The sequence below is a fragment of the Drosophila montana genome, unplaced genomic scaffold, assembly GCF_035044405.1.
Source record: "Drosophila montana isolate Dmon_TW-CO22-7 unplaced genomic scaffold, ASM3504440v1 contig_3218_1, whole genome shotgun sequence".
In the NCBI taxonomy this organism is placed as follows: domain Eukaryota; kingdom Metazoa; phylum Arthropoda; class Insecta; order Diptera; family Drosophilidae; genus Drosophila; species Drosophila montana.
The window spans coordinates 1389134-1415262 of NW_026998098.1; the positions used below are offsets into that span (position 1 = coordinate 1389134).

The 26129-nt window shown below is 41.9% G+C and overlaps 4 protein-coding genes and 1 long non-coding RNA gene across 7 annotated transcripts; 3 read left to right on the top strand and 2 right to left on the bottom strand.

Annotated features, from left to right (window-relative positions):
- The first annotated feature begins 145 nt into the window (after positions 1–145).
- On the top strand, positions 146–4616 carry LOC135433584 (short/branched chain specific acyl-CoA dehydrogenase, mitochondrial). Its single transcript, XM_064689728.1, has 4 exons — positions 146–325; positions 400–505; positions 3236–3714; positions 3778–4616. The coding sequence occupies exons 1-4, from the start codon at positions 290–292 to the stop codon at positions 4399–4401; spliced, it is 1245 nt and encodes a 414-aa protein (XP_064545798.1). The 5' UTR covers positions 146–289; the 3' UTR covers positions 4402–4616.
- NijB (Ninjurin B) lies at positions 4612–5776 on the bottom strand. The gene is made up of 3 exons (XM_064689731.1): positions 5517–5776; positions 4813–4967; positions 4612–4749 (listed from the first exon to the last, which is right to left on the bottom strand). The coding sequence occupies exons 1-3, from the start codon at positions 5743–5745 to the stop codon at positions 4618–4620; spliced, it is 516 nt and encodes a 171-aa protein (XP_064545801.1). The 5' UTR covers positions 5746–5776; the 3' UTR covers positions 4612–4617.
- Positions 5777–7337: 1561 nt separating this feature from the next.
- On the top strand, positions 7338–19804 carry LOC135433583 (long-chain-fatty-acid--CoA ligase 5). 3 transcript variants are annotated; one of them, XM_064689724.1, is made up of 8 exons: positions 7338–7542; positions 9510–9690; positions 9925–10079; positions 17226–17399; positions 17463–18640; positions 18701–18929; positions 19413–19586; positions 19655–19804. In XM_064689724.1, the coding sequence occupies exons 2-8, from the start codon at positions 9624–9626 to the stop codon at positions 19790–19792; spliced, it is 2115 nt and encodes a 704-aa protein (XP_064545794.1). In that variant the 5' UTR covers positions 7338–7542; positions 9510–9623; the 3' UTR covers positions 19793–19804. The 3 variants fall into 3 exon arrangements, with proteins under 3 accessions (XP_064545794.1, XP_064545796.1, XP_064545797.1); XM_064689726.1 differs by lacking the exons at positions 7338–7542; positions 9510–9690; positions 9925–10079 and adding exons at positions 15065–15346; positions 15587–15622; XM_064689727.1 differs by lacking the exons at positions 7338–7542; positions 9510–9690; positions 9925–10079 and adding an exon at positions 15066–15346.
- Positions 19805–20115: 311 nt separating this feature from the next.
- Positions 20116–20878, top strand: LOC135433654 (uncharacterized). Its single transcript, XR_010437121.1, has 2 exons — positions 20116–20574; positions 20645–20878. It is a non-coding gene; the product is annotated as an uncharacterized LOC135433654 (long non-coding RNA).
- On the bottom strand, positions 20835–26104 carry Uggt (UDP-glucose-glycoprotein glucosyltransferase). Its single transcript, XM_064689809.1, has 2 exons — positions 25675–26104; positions 20835–25545 (listed from the first exon to the last, which is right to left on the bottom strand). The coding sequence occupies exons 1-2, from the start codon at positions 25919–25921 to the stop codon at positions 21122–21124; spliced, it is 4671 nt and encodes a 1556-aa protein (XP_064545879.1). The 5' UTR covers positions 25922–26104; the 3' UTR covers positions 20835–21121.
- Positions 26105–26129: the final 25 nt, after the last annotated feature.

Genomic DNA, 26129 nt, shown 5'->3' on the forward strand with positions numbered 1-26129 from the left:
AATCACGCATTTTGTAAGAGCACCGTACCATGCATAACGGCCACACGCTTTGAGCACACTTGCTGTGTTGAGTTTGTGCTCTGAGAGCTTTTTAATTCTTGATTTTCTTCTTACTGATCGCTAACCGAAATCTGCCACTGGAGCCTAATTGGAAATTAGTCGCGCGTGAGAAGTCAACTGAAGCAGTTGTGCGTGGGAAGAGCTCAAAATAGTGTCCAGTTTCCAGTGTCTCAGGTTGATTGAATTTACTGCTTTGCATACATAACATACACACACACACATACACAAGATGATGAACAGCCTGAAGAAGTTGCCCATGCGTATGGTAAGTAAATGCCACGCCTCCAAAATGTCCCAGCTAATTTTGATTTTTGAATTCTTTTAATGTCTTTTTCATAGCTGGCCAATGCAGCACGTCAGCAAAACGCCGCCATGTCCTCGGCGACGGGCCTGCCTCCTCCGCTGACATACCTCACCGACGATGAGAAGATGATGAAGGAGACGGGTAAGTCCTGCAACTAGACTATACTATATATGAGTGTACACTAAGCCCTTGCCTCAAGTTAGTGTGTTTGCAGTCGGTGCACAAGATCAATTTTTTTTTTTTTTGTGTTCAATATCGGTTTTTGTTACGTAATTTAATCATCGCATGTTGTAGTATTTAATTAGTTATTATTATACATATTTAGTTACAGCTGCCTATTTGGCCAGCACAATTAATGCATTCTATTATTTTTTTAATTTGGTTCCTAAAAAAATGTGTATATGTGTGCGCTGATAAAAAACTGTACATGCTTTGTTTGACAATGCGGCGGGGTGGAGGACGTGTGAGGAGGAGGGCGTGTCCCAGATGGAAGATAAGCGCATTCTAGTTATGATTGTGGAAAAATTGAATGAAAAGCGAATTTTCAGCCGTACATATATATAATTTTACATATGACGTATGGCTTGTACATACATATGCGTTAATATAAATATGCATATGTCCTGTATGTATGGCATACATACATATGTATATATGCCATATATATCCGTTTATATAAATATGTATATGTATTTATGAATATATATACATACGTATTTTTTTGCAACCTTAGCGTTTTATATGGCGTTTTCGGGCAATTATTTAAATTGATCAATTTACTCATTGAAGCCGGTCAAATTATATAATTTTTGACTGTTAAATGCGCTTTCAAGTTCTGTTTAGCTAAAGGTGCGTGATTCAAGGATAACTGTATCCTTGCATAACAATTTGCTTATGCGCAGCTTTTATCCATAGCTAAACGTGGCAAGCCGCCTTAAATAAGTTTTTATCATGAATTAATTGAATTTAACTTATTTTTTATTTATTATAAATTCATATTCACTTTGCTGCCAACGTGGCATTTTTTAGATGTATTTATTTTGTTTTTTATATAATTCAAGATTTATACACATTTCAAACAAGTGAAGCCAACAAACAATATTTGCATTTCAATTTTCACTTTTTTCTATTTCTACAATTGCGACGCGGCTAAAAAACAAAAAACAATAAACATAACACCGCAGTGAGGGGTATGTGTGTGTGAGTGTGTGTGTATGTTTGCTAAAAATAGTTGCGTCGCAGCCGCTTTAACAGCATTTGCTTTTGACAGCGTAGCTGGCTGGACGTCGCTGGCGCAGCGCGTTAAAGTGCTGCCTTTAATGTTGTATGAAGCTCGAGTTGGCTGAAGAGTCGCATGTTCGAGTGTAGGCGAATGAAAGAAGAATGAGAGAGATAGGAAAGAAGATAAGAGCGTGGGGTTTTTAAGGATCATTTCTCTTCCTAATGTGTTTCTATTTATTTCCCTTTGTAGTTTCGGAGTTTTTTCACAAGTCAGTCAGCTGTTCAGTTGTAATTTAAATGAACTCCACAGCGTTACACTTGTGATAGAGAAAATAATGCGGCTGTGCCACGCCTCCGCCCATTGTGTCCACTGTTCTAGTGGCACGCGGGCAATGGATGTGCGAGGTACTTGGTCGCGTAATTCGCCTAGAGAGTTGAATCGGTGGAGGAGGGAGGTAAAAGTCCTGAAATATACCGCTGATTCCTAGTTGGAGAATTGACATATATAAATATTTATTTTTCCATAGATAACAAATTTAATTATGTATTAATTGCATTAGGCGGGCGAGGTGGTTCAAGGTGCGACCTGTTGCATGATCTGATGTATATACTATATACATATACTTATCAAAATGTTGCGTAACAACTACAGCATGCAAAGTGCTCCAGTGTTTGCGGTAAACCAGTTTCAGGAAAACACCTTGGGAAATTTGACAATAAAATGAAAAATAAAAAAAATGCGTAAGAGCTTTAGAACAGTTTATCGGTACAGTTGCCTCCGAACAATAATTATATATATACATACATACTTGATAAAATGTTAGCTAAATACGCAATTAAAACTAAACTAACTTAATTAACACCAACTTAGGGCAAGGACAGCGTCAGGACAACAGCTGTCAGCTAGTGCATGCCTCTTAGCTAGTTAGTTTGCAATTACTATAAAAGATTTATAAATTCAATTAATTATTCAAGCTTTCCAACTATGGCAAAAAATTAGCATTAGTTAGCAAAGTGGGCGTGTGCATGGTGTCCCCAGTATTTGCTGGCTTTCCGAGCAAAACAGCGCGTCAAGAAAAATGTCTCAGAGATACCAATAAAAAACAATCAAAATGTTCAATACATACGTATGTACATGTATAATAGATGTATTTATGTGTGTAGGCGCAGGCAGAGCTATCGGAAGAGAGCGGCACGTTGAGAGAGCGCCACACGAGTTGAGAATCAGCGGCATTATTGATAAAGCGGACACACGCGTAGGCACGCACACAGCAATAAAACAAGCTCACACACACACAAACATACACACACACACACACAGCAGCACTCAAATAGAAGCGTTATGGGGGGAACCAGTTTATTTTAACGACTTTTAAAGCTTGTTAGAAAGCTTCCTTAACGGAACATAAATAAAACACAAAGCTTTTTTTTGAAGCTCACCGATCTTATTAATAGCTGTGCGCTTTTTTGGACTCAGACTATAAAAGCTCGCAAAATATTTACTGAAAGCTTTTGTGGAAAAGTTTTATCTTTGCTTATCTTCCATTGAGTAATTGAGTAAAAGAACTAGAGTCAATAAATTTACGAAGAGCTTTTATGGCCGTTATATATTTATTTGATGGATCTTTGGATTGTTGCATTCGTTTCCAGTTGCCAAATTGGCTCAGGATCAAATCCTGCCGTTGGTCAAGAAAATGGACTTTGAGCACAAATTCGATCCGTCCGTGGTGAAGGCCGTCTTCGACAATGGCCTGATGGGCATTGAAATTGACACGGAGCTGGGCGGCAGCGGCTGCAATTTCATGACCAACATCATCGTGGTCGAGGAGCTGTCCAAGATCGATCCAGCGGTGGCGGCTTTCGTTGACATTCACAACACATTGGTCAACTCGCTGATGATCAAGTTTGGCAATGCGGAACAGAAGGCAAAGTATTTGCCCAAACTGGCCCAGGAATATGCTGGCAGCTTTGCGCTGACGGAGCCGGGCGCAGGCTCCGACGCCTTCTCCCTCAAGACTGTGGCCAAGAAGGATGGCTCTCACTATGTGTTAAATGGCACCAAGATGTGGATCTCCAACTCAGATGTCGCTGGTGTTTTCCTGGTCTTTGCCAATGCCAAGCCCGAGGATGTTAGTATAGCTGATCATATCTTTATACTTATAATTAATCAATCTCAATCCTATATTTTGTAGGGCTATCGTGGCATTACCACCTTCATTGTGGATCGCGAAACTCCCGGTCTGATTGTGAACAAGCCCGAGGATAAGCTGGGCATTCGCGCCTCTGGCACCTGCATGCTCACCTTCGACAATGTGCGCGTACCCGAGGAGAATATCCTGGGCACCTTCGGACATGGTTACAAGTATGCCGCTGGCTTCCTGAACGAGGGCCGCATCGGCATTGGCGCCCAGATGGTGGGCCTGGCCCAGGGCACCTTTGATGCCACCATTCCGTACCTGCTGGAGCGCAAACAGTTCGGTGATGCCATCTACAACTTCCAGTCCATGCAGCATCAGATCGCCACAATTGCCACAGAGATCGAGGCGGCTCGCCTGCTCACCTACAATGCGGCGCGCCTGCAGGAGGCTGGTGTTCCCTTCCTGAAGGAGGCGGCCATGGCCAAGTTCTACGCCTCGGAGGTGGCCCAGCGTGCGGCCACCAAGTGCATTGACTGGATGGGCGGTGTCGGCTTCACGCGCGACTTCCCCCAGGAGAAATACTATCGTGATGCCAAGATCGGTGCCATCTATGAGGGAACCACCAACATGCAGTTGAGCACCATTGCCAAGTGCGTCAAGAAGGAGTACTCGGGTTAACCCAAATAATCTACCCCAAACCCTAAATCCCTAAGTCTACATATATAAAGCTGAGATATCGTACGTCAGATACGTCAAGTGCATTTAGCTGGGCTGGTTAATCGTTTCTATCGATCGTTGCCAACGCATTTACATCAATTTTTTTTTCTTTGTTAACTTGTATTAAATACAATTTAATTGTACAAAACAAAAAAAATAGGAAGAGCATTCACTAATTTAATTCGCATGTCCGTCGGTTGTGGTAAATGCAGCCAGCAGCACATTGATCACAGTGATAAGAAAAACGCCCATTACAAGGACCTCATTGGTTCGCATGTATCGTCGACTCTGGCAGCGTTTCAGGCGGCGCTGTTAATGGAATCCCGAGAGTATTAGCTGAATCAACAATATATATATAACCCATTGCCATACCTTAAAGATCAGTGCAATGCCCACTAGCACCTGTAGCACCAGCGAGAGTATGACCAGCACCAGACTGCAGTAGAACGTGGACGCCTCATGATTGTAGGTGATCAGAAAACGCAGCTGATTTGCATTTGCCGAGAGCAGGGCAATGTCCATGAGACCTGTAAGTACAAGAAGTCTAAATAAGTATTTTCGATTTCATCCAAAAGACAGCTGGGTATACGGATTTCTTTAAGTTGTTCATCCAAGCCCAGAAGAGCTTAAAAATGAACTTGAAGTTTTTAGTTATGGTTCTTACATCAAAATTGAAAGTTTGAAAGTCAGACTTTAAACTTATTCTTTAAAAAATAAACTTTCCACCATTTTCCGCTGCTATTCCATTGGCAAATGCGTATTTCGTAATTAGAATTTGAGGTTAGGTTAGATTTAGTTAGTTGATTGGGCATATTAAAATGTAAGTTTTTAGTTTAAGGCTCGTACATCAATAGTGAAAGCTTAAAAGTCAGCGTTGACCATTTAAAAGAGAAAAAAAACATTCCCACAATTTTCCGCTGTTATTTCACTAGGTAATGCGTATTTCGTAGCCGAGATTTGAGGTTAGGTTAGATTGAGTAAGTTGATTGACAGCGTTGGGCATATGTGAACTGATACACAAGTTTTTTCAAGCGTTATATTTGTAATACCCAAACATGTTTCCGTTTTCCACTTACCCTCGGCTACATTTTTGCTAGTCGCATAGTTATGTCCACCGGATAATTCGCTTGGACTATTTTTGCCCTTGGCCTCGTCTGTGGCAGCCAAATCATTTAGCTGAGCCACCTGCTGATCGTCCATTTCCTGCTCTGGGCCACAGCATTGTCCTGCCACGGTGCTGGCAAAGCTGCCCTCGGAGCTGAGCGCATCCTCCACCTCGATAACCTCCTCGCTGACGCTGACCATTCGTGCAAATCTGGCTCAGCTGAGCGCCTTAATTGTCATAACTAGCTGAATGCGATTAACAACTGAAATTATATTTACACCATTCTGAAGCTTTTTAGTGCCATTTGTAAACATTCATTGAAAGTTGCGGTTGCCCCGTTCTGTGGTCACTTTTCACTGATAAAAAGAACCAGGCACGCCATTGACCCCACTGTACTGAATAGCTGCCAAGTCCCAGTCCGAAATGTGGGGTTCATGTCCCCGCAATGAATAAACAGCCCAACTGTATGCTACACTTTGTTGGGTCCTATAATTGGGCTATGTCAACACCTAGAGCTGAAGACACCCACACAAAAACGTTGCAGTACGTATCCGTGAGATACTTTGGCTGGGTTGACGCCAGGCTGGCTAGCAAATATTATTTGCAGCCTTGGGCTTGTTGGGGTTTAAGCCACATGGGTCTTAAAGGTTACAGTGTAATTTTAGTTTGTGGAATTTTAAATTTTAATAGGCCAGTATTAAATAAGGCCACTGATTTCATGAGCCAATATAACAGCTGTCAAAAAGGACACCCAAAGCGAAGCTAAATACAACTTCGCGTTAAAGGCCAAATCCGAGGGTTGCTCAATAAATACCTGCTTGCGTTATGCAACCCATTCATATTCTGTATATAGAGGGAAATTAAATTCAAAATGAGTATTCCGCACACGAACTGTGAATGATATATAAGAGGTCTATTAAATGGTATTACAGAAACCTGTTTAGAATTTGGCATTAAGTGAGCTGTTGCAATCAGATCTAAGTATTTTTACAAATGTTATTTTCAATTCATCTTTGAGGCAAATGTTTAAACATGACTTAAAGATATATATACAAATTGGTACAGATTGTAATCTTCGGAAATTGCAGTTTTCTAAAAATAACAATTGTTATTTTCTATTCATATTCAACTTATATTAAATATACCATCAAATGAATTTATTCGTAATTTATTTGCTGCAATTTGATTTTGAGCTATTTTGTTGAAACTCCCCTCGCTCTGCAGGAGCAAATGCGTCACGAGTAGCGGCTAACAGACGCAAATCCACCCCCATTGTTGGGTTTCCCATGCACTTGATATAACGCGTCCCTTTTCCCACCACGTTGCCTACTTTCGCTCAGACACCAGTCGATACTCCCACGCCACCATGGCTACCGCGGTGTATCTCTCCCTCTCTCTCTTCCTTTCATTCTGTTTCTCCCATTCTGCCAGCTCCAGCCTGACGCTGCACGTGTCGCGTATTTGCCTTTTAGCCGCTTGTCGGGCGGTTAAAATTGACTTGAAAATATTTGTTTTGACTGTTGTGGCTCTCAGCATTTTACGCGCGCTCTCTCTCTCTCTCTCTTGCTCTCTGTCATTGCTGCTCTGCCGGCTTCATTCATGCCGCTGTCGTTGCCCTCGCCGTCGTTGACGTCGTCGCCGACGTCGATGCACGCATGCCCCGCCGCTCCATTGGCCATTCGAGCCGAGCTAAACTGACTTTGGGTCTTGGCTTGAGGCTCGGTCGCGGTAGGTTTCTCTTGTTTGGCTTGCGGCTCTGCGTTTCAGTTCAGTTTAGTCGTTCGAAACGTTTGGTTTGTACTTTCTGGTTTCTAGTTCTGTATTTCGCTCCTCCCTGTGCCGCCTTCAGTAAGAAGTGCCGCCGTGAACCCGTGTAATACGTTAATTTCATTGATTTTCTTCAACATTTATTTATGGACATTTGGTTTTAAACTGCCAAATCCAGATATGCATTACAAAACTCAACTCTGATAACCAAACTGAAAGTTTCAGCCGTGGTAAGTTCCAATATATGAAACGCACGTGTTTCGCCCATTCCATTTACTGAAAAATCAATGCTCCCAAGCCGCATTGCAGTTGCCAAAAAAACAGCACACTAAAATGTAACAATACAAGAGACCAAAGGCCTTTGAAACTGCCTTGACCTCACAATCAACGAGCACGAGACCCTTTTTTATTGCCGACTCTCTCCTGATTGGTTTGCTCTTGCTCTTGCTCTTGCTCTTTTTTTTTGTACCGTGGAACAACCGGCTCCGTTTGACCCGGCACAACTTCAGCATAGGTAATCAATATGGGCTGTCAGCAAAGTTCCATTGCATAATTCTTCAGGTCTAGACACTGTGACAACAATGGGTCCGTTCTTTGCTCGAGTGCATAATCTCATTATAAAAAGTGCAAAGTTTCAGTTTCACGCTGATAAAGCCAGCTATGCAATCGGTCTATATACAAGTATGTTTCATATATAACATAGTATAAGTATGCACTTATCAGCTCTGTCGTTGGGATGTGCCAGACGCGGTTAGAGGAGACCATTTGCTGTGCTTGAAGGGACAAACATGTAAATCGCGTCAGCTCAAGGCACATTTTATTCAGATAGTTCCATTTCAGTTCCAGACTTTCCAGAACGTAACTAGATCTTAACTATTCTATTAGTACCTACATATCTTATGAGCTGCTATTAATAGCTGGAAAATAAATGCATTGTAATAAAGAATCTAGAGAATCTCAAAACAACTTTACCTTAGTAGCATTTGCATCTGATCGTAAGTTGATTTCATTGACATCCTACTGCATAAATTATAAATGAGCTTGTTGTTTTCCGGAAAAACCTTTCCAACATGTTAGCTGGGAATTTCGCAAAACCGGCTTAACAATTTATCTAGTTACATAAATCTAATTTATTTAGAACTCAATACTTTTTATAGTATCTACACGTATTTTGTAATCTCTATCTACTATAGTATATAATATTAGATTAAATGTTTATTGATATTAGATTTTTTTAAAGGGTATTCGGTAGTTCCAGCATATGTCGAGTCAGGGCATTATAATAATGGGCAATATACAAATTGTTGGCATTTCCACAATATATATTAATAAAAATACTTTCTGATTTAAAGTAAACAAAGATACACCAAAAACATTCGGGAAAATTTGAGATTTTTGAGATTTCTCTGATTGAAAAACGTTATACAAACAGACTTAAAATAAGACACAGAGACTTAAATAAATAAATTTCTTAAAACACGGAAGACTTTCAAGTAAAAGCTTACACAAAATTATGAAAGATTAACATTCCAGTTTCATAGACTAGGCACATTTAGTATATGGTATTGGGGTAGTTAGAGCATCTACACTTCGACTAAGTACTTAATAACAGCTGCGTACATAACATTTAGCAGATAAAGGCAATATCAGCATGTATTTTTATTCAAAGTTATCTCATATGTCTAACCTATTTGCTTCGGAGAGCAACAGCTGCAGTCGGAGAAGAAACTTTGAACAAACATAAACAGAGATATAGTGAAACGGCCGTGACTTTTCAATTCGAATATATTTGTTATACTATTTGTTCTAGAAGCTGAGCTTTATTGATAATATTCAATAATTCATATAGCTTCGTACGCTATTCAAAATCCGAGCACAGGTTAATTGCCATCTAAAAACGATTGGATTAATGTACTTTCCCATATATTATAGTAATCGTAGACAATATAATTATTAGGCTGAGCGTTTTTTAATCGCTTGTTATTGTAATAATGGCAATTATTAATTGTGGCATATATCTATTTGGGCGGAAAATTGACAACTTATGCTGGACATTTGTTTTTCTGTTATGGTTCGTCGGGGCTTAAAATTTGTATATAATTTAATTTAAAATTGTATATGTACACACATTTATATATAAATAATTTTAGCTGACGTATGCATTTTGTATTGATTTATAATTTCGTTTTCATTGCAGGCAAAGTTTTGTTGGCAATCATTAAGCTAAACACGTAACGTACACTCAGGTATAACTAGGAACTACAAACACAATTACAACAAAACAACAACAATAACAACAACAACAACAATAATGACGCCAGAGAAATCGGTCTTAGCCTATATCAATCACCTCATAGTCAGCAATTTTTCATATTTCTGTAAGTATAACAAGTCCCGAGTTTCAGATAGGCTTAAGAATACACAATACGAGATTGGGATTTGATAAGGGACCAAAGATATCATCTCAGATATCGAAATATATCCAAAAGAATTGTAGTATTTTAATATCCAGGTTTTCTGCACACTAACACGTCTAAATTTCATATTCTATCTTTTTATAAAAAAATGTGAATTACACTTTTTGCAATAATTTAACAAATGGCCTTTTGCAGGGGACGAAATCGATGGGTATCTCTATTATTTTGGCGGTACATTGGGCACGCTGACCTTGACCAGCGTTGCGGCCAGTATTGCCTACTTTCTGGTAACGCGACCAATACCGGACAAACCATTAGTGCCTCTGGAAAATCAATCCCCATTGCTGGAGGTAAGCATGCTGCACCACCTTTATGCAGTTTATTTATTTATTTTTTTTGCTCGATTACCCGCTTGCCATTGCGGCCATTACATCATCAATTTGTCAATTTGTTTACCTTAAGTTTTCTATTATGGTACCCTGTTGCCACAACAGATGAGGTTGGTCAAATAACTGTGAGAGTATATGACTATTTATAAGAGTTGAGGATTTCAAGACGAAAAAGCTGTTATCGATAAAAACTGACTAGAATTCGATAGAAATGTGAAATAGAAAGAAAATCCTGAGAAAATTCATACATGAATCGTATTTAGGTATTTACATTTACAAACGATCCTTATAAGTATATCTATACAGAGTATCTGCTAGTCGAGCACTCTTGACTATATATCATTCTGCCTAATTGCTTTTGTTCTTGCTTTTCTGTGTGTTGAGGTAAAACAGAAGTCTTTGGTCGGCCTTTGATGTGCACATGTCTCTGCTTCTAGTTCGTTTCTGTTGTCGTCACATGATGTTTCACTTGATTTTCGCATTGTGAGCCATTTTTTGGCTCTATTCTGGTTTCTAGTCTATTTTTGCCATGACGCGACTGCTACCGTGGTGCAAATATTCAAATCCCACGCTCCAATTGTCGTCCCATACTAATGCCACTTGCCAAAATGTGCAGCATTCGTGTTTCGTTGACGTTGTCGCTGCTATTCTTGCTAATAATTTATCAAGTGCCGTGGCATAAATCATGTCATGGCTCAATTGGCATAGTCTTTTGCCTTAATTAGACGGCTGAAGCTCAATTGCTGCTAATTCGATAATAGTTCGATATATGCAAATTGTTGTAAACATTTGGCAAATGCATTTATTGACACTGCCGACAATTGTTAACTTTTGACCGTGTGCAAGTTCATTTCTCTTTTGTTTATTTCTCTGTAAACAAACAATATCCGCACACATATTGACATGTAAAACAAACAAATCATCCACACGAGCAATAAGCACACAACAATGGCGCGAAATTCCCTAAAACAATGTATATCGATAACTTATAAGCAACGAATACCGTTACTGCAGCCACACAAAGTATATTCCGACTAGGTGGCAACACCGCGCAATTAACGAATGATAACGAACAAAGTGCACACACACACACACACACGCAATACAATAAGGAAATGTGCACGTAATATAATTATGCACATATTTACAGCCGAGTGACAGGACAGGGACAACCTGTCTGCCGATGCAACGGTAAATTCTAGCACCCATTTGGCACATTCTCATTTAAAATGTCGTGTGAATTACGAACGCGTAAATGCAAAATGCAAATTGGGTTGCTTATTAAATATCAAATAAATCACATATGTCAATTGATTTTAAACGGGTTATTAATTTTAAGTGTGCATAATGAAGTGAAACGCAAACAATTCAGTTCAAATAATAATTTGCTTTTGGAAATTTGACAATTATCTTGAATATATGAGGTTAGAATTCAATTTGTGAGGTTAGAATTCGAGATGTGAGGTTAAAAGCGAGTTGGTTAACGAGATTAAAACTAACGAGATTAACATGAATTCTTTTAGAAGAATATTTAGACGCCACATGGAACCTAATTCATTTATTAAAGGAAAACTGTAAACAAATGCTTTTATGTTTATTTAAGTTTAAAATTGGAATCAACACCTTGCTCCTATTATTAATCATAAATCATATTGCTCGCACATCAAAGGGCATTGCGCCGCCACCTCCAAATCGAATTCCCTGACACAGACACAGACAACACAGCAACACGTTAACATAATCCCCCCCCCCCCTTCGCCCCGCCACGCCGATCTGATCCACCTACCCCAACGACGACGTCACATGCCAGCCCCTGTGATCGCAGATCGCGTGCACATAACACCAGAGAATCGCAGGCGGGAAGAGGCAGACAGACATCTTGATCAGGCCAAGAAGCTGGCATAATAATGAGAAGACAAGCTATATGGATTCGTATATAATCGTCGTATTCAGCTGCACAACTATGCGAGCAAAAACCGTTTAATATGAAAACTATAAACGAATTAAATTCCTAGACACCCTTCCTCCCCCCGCAGCCCGAAAACCATCTCCGAAATAGCCGACGATTTGATATAAAACACTCAGCCGTTCTCTCGGCAGGCAAATTGTTGAAAATCTTTTGCCAAAATCATTTTTAGCCACGAGATTTGCTGTTCAGTTCGAAATTCAGCATCGTGTCGTCAAGATCTGCGTTTGCCGCGTTTGTCCTCGAAAGAAAAGCAGCCAAGAACAAAAAATATATAAAATAGAATTTCGTCCGCTAACACAAAAAGCAACATGTACATGTATCGTATATATATGTATAAGTCAACGCAATATACTTATTTTTTTTTGTATATAAATAATAGCTCGCCTATACTAAATATTAAATAAAGCGAACGCTCTGACAATTCGCAACAAATTGACAAAAATACGGTCGTTTAATCATTACGTAAAACACGGGCCAAAAAAAAATTGAAATCATAAAAAAAAAAATAGAGAGCGAAAATAACATATTTAAATGTCGAATGACCATTTGTCAAAGTGTCAAAGTGCCGATGTCTTCGCTCTATTGCCTGGGCATGTAATCCCGAACCCGCACCCGAACCCGCACCCGAACCCGAATCCCTCAAGTTCAAGATCGCGCCCGTGTTTTTAGCTATATGGCCAAAGGCCACCGCCCAGTCGATCTATAAAGAATATAAAAAGAAAACTTATCGAAAGAAAGAAAGCAGAAAACATGCATAAAAATCAGCTTTAATCGTATCGTTGAAATTATTTTCGTTCTAATTCGTGTTGATATATGGTTTAATAATAATAAATTATCGCGCAGAGAAGTGTATATTTTGCAGGCAACTTGCGAATCGAACAGATGCAAAGGCAACTCTAGCTGTTTACCGCTAGGTGTTTACTAAATAACGGTGCTTGGGGGCGCGTTCGTAGCGCCCCAAATGCCGAAATAGCGAAATAATGGCATGTGCGTTTAATTGAAGCCTGGCAATAATACATTTTGGGCAAATGGGCAGAATCCATTAGAAATGTCTCATCATTTATGCATCAAGCCAGCAGCTGTTATTTGTTTGGAATACTCAAATGTTTTTTTTTTTTTAATAACTAGCAATGCCAACATGAGCATTACACAAAGAATTTCAGGAAATTCATATACTTTGTAGGGGCATTCGAGGGGTTTAAACAAAGTCTGACAGTTGCAAGCCAAAATACTTGTGTCTTACGGACGCTCAATCTTACTCAACTAGAAAACTGTCGGAAGACAGTAAAAAGCAAGACGAATTAAATTGAATATATTTTGAATTTTCGTAAAGATGCCATAAATAAAATAAAATATTTTAATAATTTCTTAAGATAATGCTCTAAAATTATGAAATTATGGACTTAAAACTGATATTATTAGAGATAAAAGAAAAGGCTCATACTATTCTAGAAAGTACATGTCAAACTTTGAACCCTAGCTCTTAAAACCTAAAAGATTTGCTCCGAAAACAGAATTTCGATACCGATTTTTATCGATTGCTTGGCAACGGGACAAGTTATCGATTTGCGGAAACAAACTCGTACTGCGCGGGGACTATGAGGACCTACGTCCAAAATTTTAAGTCTCTAGCTCTTATAGGCTCTGATATCGACATATTCATACATAAGAACATACGAACATACGAACATACGGACGGACAGACAAACGGACATGGCTGGATCGTCTAGGCTATTGATGCTGATCAAGAATATAGATACTTTATAGAGTCGGAGTTGCCTGTTGCATACATTAGCACAAAAACAATCTAGCCTTTTTGCCCATTTTCAATGGGTTATTATATTTATAGATATACACTAGTATATCGGGGCTACGAACCCAAAAAATAGTCGGCTATTCGGTTTAGGATTCAAATTAGTTCGCTGCCTTAAAGTTCTGTTCTTGAACCTGGAATTGGCTTGTATTATCTTCCAATTTCTAATGAGAAAAGTATATTTTAAGTTTACAATTGCCCGTTCTACTGAAAATATTGCAATCCGTAGATATTTTCATATGGAAGTTGCGGGCTACATGTAAGTTCGACCTCATCTAAAAAAAAATGTTTAGATATAGCCGATTTTTGGGATCCTATAAGGCTGAGTCTAGCTCAAATGTATTTTAAGGTGTTTTTTGTGCACCTCACGTGAAAAGAGGCTCTGTTCAGGGTAAAAATAAATCGAATCGGTTCAATATATATATAGAGAGAGTCTTAGCTGCGAACATTTTCGGTTTCGATCAAAAACAAATTGAATTCAAAAACAAATTGAATGCATGCACTTACGATCCATTCACAATTAGCCCGCACTAGCCATATAGTTTATGGCATTTTTATGGCATCTACAATTACCATAATTCAAATAACAAATCCCCATTGATATTACTCAATCTTCCAATGCCCCAAAGGCAGCCCAACGAGCCGCAATCGCCTTTCCCATGACTCAGGCCCCGTGCGCATAGGATCGTGCATATATGTATATATATATACATTTCTTTTTGTTTCTGTTTGAGTTGTGCAAAATATTTGACTATCTATTAAATAGTTGTTTTTTTTGCCTCTCTTTTTGTTGTGTGTTTTGCGTCTACTCGGCCGAAAGATAACAACAGAACAGCCCGACTATTTATAAACATTTGGGGCAGGCCAACCAAAAGTCGGCCGCCTCGTCGATATATCGACTGAGTCTGGGCGGGGTCGGCTGGGGATTGGGGATTGGGGATTGGGGCTATGGCCGGGTGAATATATTGCCTGCATTGGACAGTATTCAATAATTATTGAGAACAGAATTGATTTTTGCCAAATGCGAATTGACAGCGGGCGCCATAATTATAATTCGCCTTTGATCCAAAAAACAGATAACGAAAACTGAATGGTTTATAATTTTAGAAGCACCTGAGCTGGCTATAATTTAAATATACATATAAAAATAAATAAATAGAACGTAGAGAGAAAAACGCAAAAACCCAAAATTTGATTCGATTTGCAGTTATTTTGGAAAATGTGCATATTAATCGCGACAACGTCCGCTGAACTGAATGACCAATAAAAGTGACCTCTATCTCTCTGTGTGTTCAAACAAATTCGAGCATTAAAGTCAATTATAGCAATAAACCTGTGAATTATTGTGTTTAAATCTTAAACCCAAAAGAAACAATGTCTTGTTGCGGCCAAATAACCACCGTGCGCGTGCCCATCGAGCTAAACAATCAGAGCGATGTGCTCAAGGTAAACACACCTAGCAATTAAGATGCCCAAACCACTTCCACCACTCCCCCCTCCCACTTCCCACAAAAAATGAAGAAGAAGAAGAAGAAGAAAACCTAACCCTGCTTTCTTGAAGATTCGCGCCAAACTAATCAGAAACTATTTTTTGCTTCTTTTTATCTTTGCTTTAATTTTCCTTATTTTTTTATTTGATTTTTACACATATTTTGTTCGCCCTTCCCCACCCCTCCCCGCGGCCAGCTTAAATACGATCCACAGCTAGATACACAGCACAGGGTAGGCGTGGCATGCCCCTAGGGGTAGGCAGCCTTATTGTTAATATCATTCACAAATATCTATTCGCATCGAAACAAATCGATATCGTAGTCGAACTTAAAAAACCTAACGCATTATGATTATAGTTTTATAACCAACCCGATTTTGAAATACATAAAAAAAAATAAACAAAATATAAAAGTACCCTCCCCCCTCCCCTCTCACCACTTGGATCGATTTTGATTTCGATTTTCATGCATCAACACACATTTGCCATAATCCAAATATCTATTCACAGCTGTTCGCCATAAAGGAAGTGCTCGATTGGGATATACATAGTTTAAGTCGATCGCACTTTGCACCTACTATATCTGCGATTGACGTTCGTTTCACACTCATTCAAATTGGCGATTGATGGCCTTATGTTTTCTGCCTAAAATAAACCGTATATCATGCCAATTGAATTTGCAACATCAACTAGAATGGCTTTTGGCCTTTGTCCATCATTGCAAACAGATTTATTGGCTGGAAAAACCGAAAATCAATTTGTTTTTATGTCTGTCCGAAATTGTATTTGGCCGGCGACAAACAAGAATAAACAGAATATATACTTAATGTATTAAGTAAATTAATATTTGTTAGGGTAAAAGAGAAGAAAAGTTGTTTGTCTAAAGTAAAACAAAAACTAAACTCAAATCTAATCTTTGAAACAAATTGGGAACACTTTTAGGATAAATCAGAGTTTTTTTTAAAGTCCCACAATATTAATGAAAATATTTTAATATTCGAACTATTATTATTTTAAGATAATAAAATACTTAAAGTAAATTCCTTGCAAATATTTAACAAATCCAGTTTAAAGAGCAGGAATTTCGCCAAGAGTTAGACAAATTATTGAAAGGAATCTTTGAAGAATTAGAAACATTGATTACCAGGATAATTTCAATATTATTCTGGGCAGCAAAACCCAAAAACAAATTGTCCTTAGTTAAGTTTTTTGCCTCGAACCAAAGTCCTGCCTTAGGCAGTTCCCTGCGTGAACCTCGCTTTATACATTCATGAGATAGTCCTGTTTTATTTATTTAATTTAATGAAACAATGTCCATTTTTAATTAACAACTGCCCGTTCTACTGAAAATATTGCAAGCCTTAGATATTTTCATATAGAAATAGCTGGCAAATATGGTTAGAATAATCCGCTTCCCGAAGGCCTTGATCAGGCTGAATGTGCTTCAAAAGATATTCTTGAACCATAATGTGGTTCGATTCATGGATAACTGGTTTGATTTAGGGCTCGCTTTATGTTAATAAATGATTTAAATCTTGGGATCAGATAGGTTCGACTAAAATAGATGGGTTTGGAAAAGAAATTGAACTAAGCGCAAACAGAAAGCTATTCAAACAGTTTTTGGCAAAAAACATTTGGCAAAATAACCCAAATCATCATGTACTTATAATCCTAGAATAATACCACATTTATTTAATTATCGCCCTGGCCTAGTAAGATTATCATATTCTGTTTTCTGTACGCTCCGCCCGGCGAGAATCTCTTCAAGTCCTTCACTCATTTTGCATGCGACACGATTTGTGTTCTTTTTTTCCGTTTGTTTCCAACTGTTTGCAGGGTCCAGAACAAATACACGTCTCCAAGTTCTACAAGGAGTCGAAGAATGGTAAATTTGTTTCCTACATCACAGAGAATGTGCGCACGTTGTACCAAACGTTCCGCGAAGGCGCCTACGCCTCCAACAATGGTCCCTGCCTGGGCTGGCGCGAGACTCTCACGTCGCCCTATCAGGTTCGTCTCATATGCACTCCCATTGTCCACACTAGTTGGCTAATGATCTTTGATATCTTCCAGTGGATTAACTATGATGAGGCGCTGCTGCGCGCCAAGAACTTTGGCTCCGGGATGCTGGCATTGGGCGCACGGCCCAAGCAGCTGATCGGCATCTACTCACAGAACCGGCCGGAATGGATATTGTACGAGCAGGCATGCTACTCGTTCTCGCTGGTTGTGGTGCCGCTGTACGATACGCTCGGTCCGGATGCCTGTGCTTTTATCATACGCCAAACGGAAATGTCCATTATTATTGTCGAGGACGATGCGAAGGCGTCCATGCTGCTGGAGAAGGCGCCGCGCAGCCTGAAGATCATTGTTTCCATCAAGCCCATTCGCCAGACGACACTGGAGCGTGCGCGCAGTCGTGGCGTCCAGATCTTCTCCTTTATCGATGTGGAGAAACTCGGCGCCAAGGGCAATCATCCGGAGGTGCCGCCCACATCGGAGGATCTGTGCACGGTCTGCTATACATCTGGCACCACCGGCAATCCCAAGGGCGTAATGCTCACACATGGCAATGTCGTGGCCGGCGTCTGTGCGGTGATCCTCCAAATGGGTGATCATCGTATACGGGCCGGAGATGTGATGATCTCCTTTCTGCCGCTGGCGCACATGTTCGAGCGCTGCTGCGAGAATGGCATATACTATGTGGGCGGCTGTGTCGGGTTCTACTCCGGCGACATCAAGGAGCTGACCAACGATCTGAAGATGCTGAAGCCTACGGTCATGCCGGCTGTGCCGCGCCTGCTCAATCGGGTCTACGACAAGATACAGAACGATATATCCGCCTCGGGCCTGAAGCGCGGCCTCTTCAATATGGCACTCAAGGCCAAGGAGAAGGAGATCGCCCGCGGCGTGCTGCGCCGCAATGGCTGCTGGGACAAGCTGGTCTTCAAGAAGGTCCATCAGGCCTTTGGCGGCAATCTGCGCCTCATGGTCGTCGGCTCTGCGCCGCTGGCCGGCAACGTGCTGACCTTCATGCGCTGCGCTCTCGGCTGCCTGGTGCTGGAGGGATACGGTCAGACGGAATGCACGGGCGCCATAACGCTGACCGTGCAGGGCGATCATGTGCCCAATCATGTCGGTCCGCCCGTCTCCTGCAATGCCGTCAAGCTGGTCGATGTGCCCGAAATGGAGTACTTTGCCAATCAGAACACCGGCGAGGTCTGTGTGCGCGGCTCCAACGTGTTCCACGGGCAAGTAGCTAGTTATTCCAATTGTGGAATTCGATTTTAATAACTTGTTTGCACCTGCAGCTACTATAAGGATGCAGAGAAAACGGCCGAGGCCATCGATACCGAGGGCTGGCATCACACAGGCGACGTGGGCATGTGGCTGCCCAATGGAACACTACGCATCATCGATCGGCGCAAGCACATCTTCAAGCTCAGCCAGGGCGAGTATATAGTGCCAGAGAAGATCGAGAATATCTACACATTGAGCCAATATGTCAACCAAGTTTATGTCTATGGCGAAAGCTTAAAGGTGAGTCCAACAGGGGTAAGATCTGGCTAGGCTCGCTAATAAAAGATTAGATATCAACGTGAATGCAATCAAGAGACTAACAAAGTTTTAAGTTCCAATCTTATAAATCAAATCAATTAAAAACCATTTCTAACTCATCCAAATTGAACGGATTGCTTCGATAGTTTTACAAAATGATTACTGGACAGATGCAGACAGTTCAAATCCAATCTTTAATGGCTGAAAGTTCAATTTTCTAATCCAAAATACTTCAAGACTTCCCTTGCGAAGCACTTCATAGAAATTCAATCAAAAAATGCTTTACCAAAATAACTTTTTAAATTTCGAAAAAGTGGAAAATGGGTGAAAAACTGCAAGTTCGAAACAGCTGTAAAGAATGCTGATGAATTAAAGTGAAAAATATTTAAAGTTATTTAAATTTAAATTAGATTAATGAAAATATAGTTTTGTTTATATCATATTATATTAAATTCGTATATGTAGAGCTGCATTATCGCTGTTGTTGTACCTGATGTCGATGTCCTTAAACAGTGGGCCACGGAAAACAATGTACGCGGCACATTATCCGTCCTGTGCAATAATAAGAATGTGAAGGAACTGATCATGAACGATATGCTCAACTGGGGAAAGCAAAGTGGACTAAAGTCATTCGAACAGGTGCTTAAGAATATATATATATAAACTCGATAGATAAATATTAAACATATACATTCATCGGAAATCAGGTCAAGGATATCTACATGCATCCCGATCCGTTTTCTGTACAAAACGGACTCCTGACGCCCACATTCAAGGCCAAGCGGCCGCAATTGAAGAGCTATTTCAAGCCCCAACTGGAAGATATGTATAAACATTTGGATTAAAGCAATAAACAATAAACAAGAAAGTTAACCAAGAGCAACGAACAAATTAAACAGCATAACTTTATGCCTAAACTGAACAGAACAAAGATTAACAAACAATACAATATTTTGAATACCAAACAATAAGAAATGAATAACAACAATATTTATTAAAGTATTGTCGTTGATTTTAAAACGAACATCAGTCAAATTTTCTAAAGTTCCGTCAATTCTTAGCATGTAAGAAGATATATGCATATATATATCACGATGATACAGATACAGATTCTTAACTGACAAACCACTTTTGGCAACAGCATTTTTCTATATAATTTAATCAGCTCTTATCAAAAAAAATAACAATGTTAACTATTTCCTAATACCTATGGTTCTTTTTTTAGAATGCGAAAATGTTTCATATTTAGCAAGAAATGCGTAGTCTGAACGAAAACATATACATAATTAACATATTGAGACAAATTAAAAGAAAAAAAAAACCAAAGCTTTAATTACCTAACACTCGTATACTACACTCAGCGTTAGTTAAAAAATAATTAAAAACGATTTTTAATAATTATATACTATGATAAATTATACAAAAAATACAAGAAAACTAATACGTTAGGTAACTTAACATACACGCTTTAAGAAAGGAAAAGAAAATTAAAAGTGAATTTCCAACTAAAAACAAATTTAGCGCAACTACTGATAATAAGCAGAATATATTTAAATCAATACTACTTGGACTGCACTGTCTGCCTTACAATTGATAGAAACCCGTAGTTGGACACAAAATCCAAAAAGTAAATCTCTATAAATATGCTCTAAACATAAACCAAACCTTATGCTAATAATAATATTTTCATTACTTAGGTAAAAGAAAAAAAAACTAAAGTACGCGAATTTATGCAATGAATTCAAGTTATAATTTTAAAATAAAGTAAACAAATAACAGCCAAGACTTAAATCCGTAACGTTTTTGTGACAGCGTTGCCAGATGACAAAATCAATGTTGGGCAACGCAGACTGGAAAGTAACGGGAAAATACACACAACACCTTGCCTTAAAAATGGTTCGTACAGTTTTTATTAAATCGAACAAAAATTATGTAGCTTGCATTCAATACATTTATTTATTATATTTATCGAGTTCGAATCGTGGCGAGAGGCTCTTGGAATGCAAAATCTTTTCAGACTCGGAGCTTTTTGCTTCCTCTTTTTTGTTAATTTTAATTGCTAATTAATTTGTCTGTTGTTGCCTGCTAGATTGGTATTAAGCTTAGCTAATTCAGTATTTACCAAGTATGAAGGACATTAGTCTTAAATTTACTAAACAAAGGGTTGACAGCGATCACAGCTCGCCGTGCACGTACTCGGGTGGCGGCGGTTCTGTTATGACAACCACATGCTCCTCCTCGTCATCTTCAGCATTATCCCTGTTGCTGCCGATATTGTGATTCTCATGATCCTCGATGCGCGCCAATAGTGCCTTCAGCTCCGCATCGTAATCCTTCCACTCGGGCACAATGCGCTGAGCTGCCGTTAGTTTGGCCTCCTTGGTCTGCGGATTGTTGCACAGATCAATTACCTTGGCGCTCTTGAAGGAGCTATCACTGCACCAGGTCTGACACCAAAGCCACTCATCCGGCAGCGACTTAATGGCCACCTGATGTATCATATTGTTGGGCAAATCCTGATCCAGATTGGACAAACTATTTGGATCTTGACTGAGCGCCTGATACTGTCCACGCAATCGATCACCGGCCGCTATCTTGCGGAAACGCCTCAAGTCCACCACATACAATGCAGAAATATGATAGCGCCTGCCCATTAGATGACTTCGCCAATAGCCCTGCTTCCAAAACCGAAAGCCTTCCATTTCCTTGCGCGAATCACAGAAGGGTGTATACGCATAGGGCGCACCGCCCAGATCTAAATCGTAGAGCTCCTTAATGTCGGTGCGCACAATCGCATCCGCATCCACGAATATAATCTTGCGCACATTGAGCGGAAAGAGCACATCCAGGAAGAGTATCTTATAGCCCCAAATGGTGCGCTGTTTCTCCGTCTGCTGGTGCAGCCAACGCGGCCATTTGTATTGCACTAGCTCATATTGGAAATTATACTCCTTTGCCATGTGCGGCAAAAAGTCCGTGAATTGTGGCGACAAATAGTTCTTGAGGAACCAGAACTTCACCGGCGACTTGGTGTGCTTCAGCAGGGATACCATCATAATGCGCAACAGACGCTCGTACAAATGTCCCGAGGCCACAGAGAATATGTTGATGGTTTCCGCATCCTCATCCGTTCCGGCAGTGCCGCTGTTCCCACCAAAGCTGCTTGCAATGCTGTTCCAAATGCCCGACTGCGACGGCGCCGTGTCATCGGAGAGCAGCTCTGCGTGCTGCATGCCCGGCCGCTTGGATACGCGCAATTTGGTGACGTGGGAGCGCAGCGAGGTAATCAGTACCTGGACTGCGCCCGTCTGTTGCTGGTGCAACGTGTCGGGCCCCTCCGCATGGCTTATGGCATAAATATCTGTGGATTTGCCATCGCGCAGACGCAATGTCCATGCGCCAGGATTTGCCTTCAACTGGAAGTAACCCAAATTGGCCATCACAATGGTGTCCACCAGCGTGGGCTGCGATTTTGTGCCCAATACCAGCTGCAAGCCCCGCGGCGGCGCACCGCTAGCCGCATCAAAGCAATGACCCTCCAGCAGCAGATACTCCAAGTCGAATTCACTGTGCACTGGTCCACCAATGTCGCGCAGCTTAATATTGTCCAGATCGTAGACAGCACGCACCGCCTCCACCAGCCAGTTCTCGGGCACCTGCAGCTGCTGTGTCAGCAGCGGATTAGCGGGCAAGCCACTGAACTTCGCCAGCGGACCCTCGGCGCGTGCACCGTTCGCCTCGAACTGCACCTCAGATTCGATGACATAGCGGTAGAAATTCTTGACAGGCATATCGCTGTGCTGCGCCACAGGAGTTAGATACAAATGGAGCTGACAGTTGAGCGTTTGCCGCAATAATATTAGAATCGGTGTTAGTTTCTGCGCCGCTCTCGAGGCGGGATCAAGCACTGCGACAATATCAAAGTGGGGCTGACTCTGCTGCTTGGCAGGCAGCTTGACGACGGAGTGGTCCGTTTTCAGATCGCTGGGCAGCTTGAAGCGCGTCTTGGTTTGCCTGGGCAGCAGGCTAGCATAAAGCTTGAGCAGTGTGTCGCTGTTAAAATCGCTGTCCACCTCAGTGGCGGATTCCTTGAGCACCTCGCGCACCTTGTCGCCGTACTGCAAGTCGCTGTATCTCGCCAGCAGCGCAAAGTCGGCGCTATCGAAGCTCTCGGCGGCGCTGAGCGGGCCATAGAGACGCCCATTGCCAATCACCAGGCGCTGCGATTTGGCCACTCCCAGCACGCGTTGTGCATAGACGCGCAGCATTTTCAGATGCAGTTCCGTGCTGCCCAGTACGTCCTCCAGCTGTTTGGGTATATCCTCTATGCGCTGCTTCTTTTGACGCAGCCACTTGAGCACCTGGTCCGTAGCCTTCGCTGGCTCCAGCGAGTGCATTGCCGCCCAGGCCAAGCGATTGAGACTGCGCTTATCGCTCACACCCTCCGTGTTGGGAATAAATGCCAGACGCACGCTCTCACTGCTACGTACATAGTCCAAGGCGTGAGTGAGCAGCTCGCAGCCTTCAGGCGTCTCCAAGTCGGCGAAGACCCAAATTGTCAGGAACTGCAGCGAGGCGCGTCCAATGCGCTCAGTGCTCTGCTTGCCGCCAAAGTATTTCAGATTTGCCATCAACGTGGCGGTCATGTCACGATTCGAGAGCTTATTCAGCGCTGCAGCATTGCCGAGCTGTTTGGCGGGCATGCCGTTTATGTCCAAGTACTTGACATCCTCCTGGCTAAGTATGCGTTGATTGAGACGCGGCATCACATGCGGCTGATTCATCAGGTAATTGATCATCTCATCGTTGTCGGTCAGTTCGCCACGGTAAACAGACTTCTGCAGCGCCGTTGTCTGGCTCATGATTTCCGTGAAAATTGCCTCCTCAAAGTCGCTGTCTGCACTGATGATATTGCTCGGCATTGGCGCGCCGTTGAGCAGCGCCTGCGGCTGACGCACTGCGCCAAAGCCCAAACGTTGCACAAATTCGGCGGCCAGTTGTCGTCCGTAATCGTAATCGGATTCCTCGCCGAGCAATTCCTTGGCTTTTGTACTGCTCAGCGAGCTGAATTCCTTCATGAGCTGCTTGACAATGTGCTGCTTGGTGACGGTTTCGGTTTCGCCCACCGCCGCATAAATGTCCGTGAGAAAACTGAGTGCGGCGCGTGCATCCTTTTGCTGGCTCACATAGTTAAAGGCGCACGAAATGGCCACATAATCAGCAGCCGTTGCATCCTCCACAGCCCTAGCATCAAATACAAGGCCTAGGCGTATTGGCGCCTGGTGTATAACAAAGGACTCAGCCAATTTGATGACGCTGCGCGCCTCTGGCTGCAGTGGATCCACAACCAGCACCAGATTAAACACATTCTTGCGTATGTTGCGCAACATGCCGGGAAAAGTGGGACGCAGCAAATCCATAACCGATGGCGGCCAGCGTCTGTACTGGGCATCTTGTTCAATATCATTGATCCACTGGACCGCTGTATCCCTGATATCAATCGCAAACTCACGCTTGTTGGCACTATTTAAATCCAGGGCTAGCAACGCGCTGGCCAAGTGGCCATGCACATTGTTGCCGTGCAGACTCTCCAGGACGCGTATCTCGGAGCGCAGCGTCTCCACCACCGTGTATAGGTCCATGGTGTCCGCATCAAAGAACAGACCATTAATAAACAATGCGCCGTCGGGCGGTGCCACGTTCAAACTGCGTCCTAGAGATTCGGAATTGTGCTTAATCTCAGCTCGCAGTTCATCGGAAACTTTGTGGGCGAGCAGAGTGCGCGCCAGCATGGGGAAATTATGCGCCGTATACTGGAGTAACTGCAGCGCCTCATCACCCTGTATCTCAGCTATGGCTGCGGCTGCCTGTAGACCCAAATCCTGGAACTCCCAAGCCTTGAGCTGAGCAATCTCATCGTTGCCCTGCAGCAGACGCTGTCGCAGCTGATCCAAAGCACGCTTCAGCGTTGGATACTTGGATTTCAGCAGTTTGAAGTCAAAGCCTTGTACATCCGTTTCATTGGTTGATTCTTCAGCTGTGGCAGAGCTACCGTTGCCAGCCTCCGGCTTGGGTGCATCATCCTGACTCTTGTACTCGGTAGACTTTAAATGTAACTCTACGCCGTAGCCGGACAAGCGCACGGGCCGTCCACTTCGCTCGGCTAGCTGATGGCGTAACAGGTAACGCACTTTTCCCGCATTCGCTGCATTTTCCAGCAGCTTGTGATATGGACGAAATGCGGCACTGCCCAGATCTCCATACAGCACCACGGTACGCGTATTGTTCTCACTGCCGGGATACACGTGATCGAAGCTGTAGCTGCCAACCTCTGCATCCAAGCTGCTTGCATCATGCGACAGCTTCAGTTTTTGCTCCAGCTCCGCATAGGTGCAGGCGAGCTCCGTGCCCACTTGGGCGTATATGGCTCCTTGACAAGCGCCTGCGGCTCGCAACTCGTCGGCCAGTTGAAAGTGCGTCTGTATGCGCGGAGTTAAGCTGTGCATGGCGACGACCAGTTTCAGGAGTGGCAGCTGTGGCACACTCAAATGCGAACGTACAAGCTGTAAGGCGGCATTGTACTGTTTTGACTCCGTATCTGCAAGGGTATACTCTTCATTAGAAATTAATACGTTACGAATAGGCAGTATTTAAAATACTTTATGTATTTTGCAATACTTTTCTTGTTTGGACTGGTCACTTAATTGTTTACACATTGACCACCTACCGTAATCGTTGAGCGCCGTGTCCAATGCCGTTACAGCCTTCACGTAGTCCCAGAAAAGACCTGCCTGCTCATCCGCCAAATACTCGGCAATTTCTAAATATAGTGGAGTTTGCGTCCATTTGGCATTAATTAATGTGGTAATTGGATAACTTTGACTGGACTCTGCAGCCCCCACCGAGACAGAAGCAGGCGACAATATCGTCAATGTCCCCGTCGTCAGCAGCAACACACACACAAGACGTAACATTTTAGTTGTGCGTATATGTATAACTTTTTTTGTTACGTGCACATGACGCACTAATAACAAGTTATTGTGGAATTAAAAGCACTATTTGCAATATTATTTCACTTTAGCTTTTGTGCTCCACTAGTTGTTAATTAAATTTAAGGCGAAAACTGATGTGGCGTTTTGCCGGCCGAAAAAGCGTTACCACCCTGTTACAAATGTGTGATTC